This window comes from Trachymyrmex septentrionalis, unplaced genomic scaffold, assembly GCF_001594115.1.
Source record: "Trachymyrmex septentrionalis isolate Tsep2-gDNA-1 unplaced genomic scaffold, Tsep1.0 scaffold14, whole genome shotgun sequence".
Lineage (NCBI taxonomy): Eukaryota > Metazoa > Arthropoda > Insecta > Hymenoptera > Formicidae > Trachymyrmex > Trachymyrmex septentrionalis.
Genome location: NW_017304543.1, coordinates 3,704,888 through 3,708,692, shown reverse-complemented (window position 1 = coordinate 3,708,692; position 3,805 = coordinate 3,704,888). Strand labels below are relative to the sequence as shown.

General features: G+C 35.0%; 1 protein-coding gene across 2 annotated transcripts in view; it reads left to right on the top strand.

Annotated features, from left to right (window-relative positions):
* Nucleotides 1-2,521, top strand: part of LOC108745652 (kelch-like protein 10) — a 7,457-nt gene extending 4,936 nt beyond the window's left edge. For both annotated transcript variants that reach the window (XM_018481950.1, XM_018481951.1), the window contains exons 7-9: nt 480-602; nt 1,436-1,603; nt 2,070-2,521. In XM_018481950.1, coding sequence (XP_018337452.1) covers nt 480-602; nt 1,436-1,603; nt 2,070-2,308 — 530 coding nt within the window. In that variant the 3' untranslated portion in view covers nt 2,309-2,521. The remainder of the gene's footprint in view (nt 1-479; nt 603-1,435; nt 1,604-2,069) is intronic.
* Nucleotides 2,522-3,805: the final 1,284 nt, after the last annotated feature.

Sequence of the window (3,805 nt, the reverse complement as noted above, 5' to 3'; positions counted from 1 at the left end):
TCAAAAAGTACTTCCATTATTTTAAGATAGTGATTAAAGAAAGAAATACATTTTTTATTCAAGAAAACAATCAAACGGCAATTTGAAAAAAGCACTTCAACATTTTAAAATATTATTAAAAAAAGAAATCAGATGGGAAACTTCTAATTATTGTTCTATGCGTAAGGACGACATATGCATGTGTAACGTCACATACGTATAATAATAATAATCAATTAGTTAAGGAAAGTTTCACGGATGTTCTGTACATTTGTCGGATTTAGTTGATACCGAAATGTTCGCGCAGACAATGGCGATCTCGTTGAGTTATAACAATGTCAGTTGCGTGATATCATCTCGAATTGCATACCCGTATATGACGTAGTCTCTAGATAATATCTGTGAATGTACTATATGTGTTAAATATTTTTTATACAAACGTTCGACGTGACAAGTTACGTGAAGAGTGGCATCATTCAGAAAAAACATTTATTTTTCAGGGGAACGTTACACTCCAAATCATTCAGATCAATGGCACGAGATCTCGGAGATGTTTAGCCCACGCAGTAACTTCGCCACGGTGATCCTCGACGATATGATTTTTGTCATCGGCGGTTACAATGGTATTCTAAAAAAAATTGTTTCGATCCTTTCCTACCCTTTTGATTTATTATATTCTCAGACACATAATTTCGAAAGAGAAATGTATGGGTCTTCTCGTAACGTTCTTTTCGCCGTAATAGGAGACAGTTCGGCAAAAATAAGAACGTTAATTTATCTGCTTTGAGGCCCTTTCACGGGTATTTTCTTCGGAGATACCAGAAGGTCTGCGGGTTATTGCTGTGTCCATTGCTAATACCAACGTTTCGTGAACCTTGCTGTTCACTTCATCAGGGCGAAAAGCGCATTGATACTTAATCAAGATTTACGAAACGTTGACATTAGCAATGGATAAGGACATATATAAGGTGATAATCCGCGAACCTTCTGGTATCTTTGTTAATTTATCTATTTAGAAATATTGGAAAAGTTTTTATATTCTTGTCATAACTGGAAATATATGTGTGTATATACAGAATGATAAGGTATAAAATACGAGGGAGCAATTTAATGTATCGTGGAGACAAAGTCTCAAATCAGAAATCATAAAATTCCGATGTACAATTCGATAATTATATATGTAATACGAGAAATAATTGTGTAATATTAGATGAAATTTATTTTACCAAACTGACTTCATATACGGTGAAGAAAATTATCGATCATCAGATAAAATTGTATGAAATAAAATGAAATCATGTAATCTATAGGATACTATTTCAGCTAGTGGTTACCCGCACGATAAAATATAATATTGTAAGAGCCAAAAATTACACGTTGCCGTAAAGAACGATTTTCATTTTCTTATAAAATATAAGCGGCTTATGATTATAAAGGAATGACATTATCGTAATAGGATCCAGTACAATCGCGCACGTCGAGTGCTACGACGCGGATTACAATGAATGGTACGATGCATCTCCTATGAATCTTAGTCGCAGTGCACTCAGTGCCTGTGTGATAGCGGGTTTAGCGAACGCACGAGAATACTCCTATCTGGGCAAAGCACGAGATCTCGGCCAAGGTCAGTGTAATATCCGACTCAGCTGCCTTTGTCGCAAACCCTCAAAAGAGATGATTAAACCTTCAACTATGTGCTCTACGCCTCCATGCATATTTACGATACGCGTAAATAAACGTGTGTGTACGGCAAGCTCGCATCTCATAATCGATCCTCCCATCACGAAATTCTCTGCATTTTGGTTGTAAGAAACATTACAGCTATCCGTAAAATTCATACAATTACAGTAAAAGCATTATTGGCGAAGAGCCAGCATTCGAATTCATCGTGAATTACCAAAAGTATTTTACGCGCGTTAAAACAGATCTGTTAATCAAATTCACTCGCTGTAATAATCTTCGGGAGTATGCAAAGTATGCGGAGGATCATTTATTTCGAAATTTGCTTGTCGAGGCATGTTTACCGCGAACATTTCACTTTTCCAATCGAGAATTTCGATGGATTAAATATACCGATGTGACTTTTTCAGGCCAGGCGACATCGAAGAATCAGGAAAAGTCCGATCAACCTGGCGAAGGTTCCGCCGGGACTAATGTCATAATTTCAGCACAGGACGATGAGCAGACGGATGTAAGCGAGTCGATGCACGTTGTTGGTCCTATCGACGGTATGGCCGACGGTATCAGAAATTTGTACGAAGAGGAAAACGGGAACGATGAAAAGGAGATGCAGAGCGAGCTGTTGTACGTTGTAAACGAACTCGATTAAACGTCGTTAAAAATTGAAGCGTCAGTTGGCACGATCATCCATACTATGACAACACAAGTTTACGAATGTCGTTAAAAATAATATTCTGTACAACACACACACACACACACACACACATTTGATCGAGTAGATATTTCTTTCCTGACTAACGATACAAGATTTGTAATAAATTGATCACTCTTATTATTCAAATAAATAGTAACATGTGAAACGAGATATTTTCAAAAAGATAAATGAAATTGTATCTATGTTTTTAATTATTGCTGATTACTAAAAGTTGTTTACTCGAAAAAAAATAGGCAGAATATTATTTTTTAATAGATTTACAATTTACAATTTTTAAAAAGATCTATGCTATGCCAACTGACTTTTCAATTGCACAAAAAAAAGTAAAAAGGAAACGTATAGAAAGAAAATATATTCTAGGAAGAAATGAATTCTTATTCGCGAAAAAGGTGGGTTTAAATGTTACATCGTTTGAGAATTAGCCTAAATGAGCTTCTTAAATTGTACAATGAAATTCAATTTGCCGAGGAAAAGACAAGTAAACTGAGTTACGGTAGCAGAAAGGGGGGGGGGGATGAAAAAATGAAGGGTTTGAAGTTGAATAGCGTTACGCATTTAGCAAGTTTTTGTAAGTCGTTTTCGCATTTCTCGGAAATTAGCCGTAATACGGAAATTTTGACGCAAATTAATATATGGCTTCACGTGGGAAACGATTTCGCGCGTCTCCGAATTTTAATCATTATTTTGTAAATGATATTTTTTTCACGTTGTTTTTTTTTTTATAAATCTACTTACGATTCATAGGCACGCGTAACAACGAGAATTATACGCTTGATCAAACGTAATGCGATATATCCACACAGAGAGGCACTTTCAGTCTTTGTGAATTATTAGAATTTTATTCGATGCGATTAGTCCTCTGCGAACGAGTATTTACACTCTCTCAGACTGCGAGAAATGCCACAGAGCGTGACATTTCACTACTCGCGGAGCAATGTTGTTATTTTTTATGAGTACATCTTTATTCGCAATATATCTTAATGTCGCAATTTTTGTTCGAGATTCGCATGTATCTGTCATTTTAAGTCAATTAAATCGAACTTTTTAAGTGAAATGATGTTTCTTTATTATATTTCGTAATCGCAACATTTACCGTATATTAGATATTCCTAACTGAATATTCTGGCAGGACATCCTGTAAATTAAGTTACACTCGATTGATTACTCTTAAGGATAAGGTAAATACACATTCATTAATGAATAATAATAATATGTAATGTATGGCTTGAGATTTTTTATTAATCTATCTCTCATTTTATATATACGTAGATTTATTCATTTTTTGTATACTCGTATGTTATGTATAGTGTATACATTGTTACTTCTTCATTGGTGTTTCTCTTTTAAAGACAATTACATCTTCCTGTTGACGTTTTTTTATTCTCCTTTTTTCTTTCTCTCTCTTTCTCTCTCTCTCTCTCTCTCTCACTC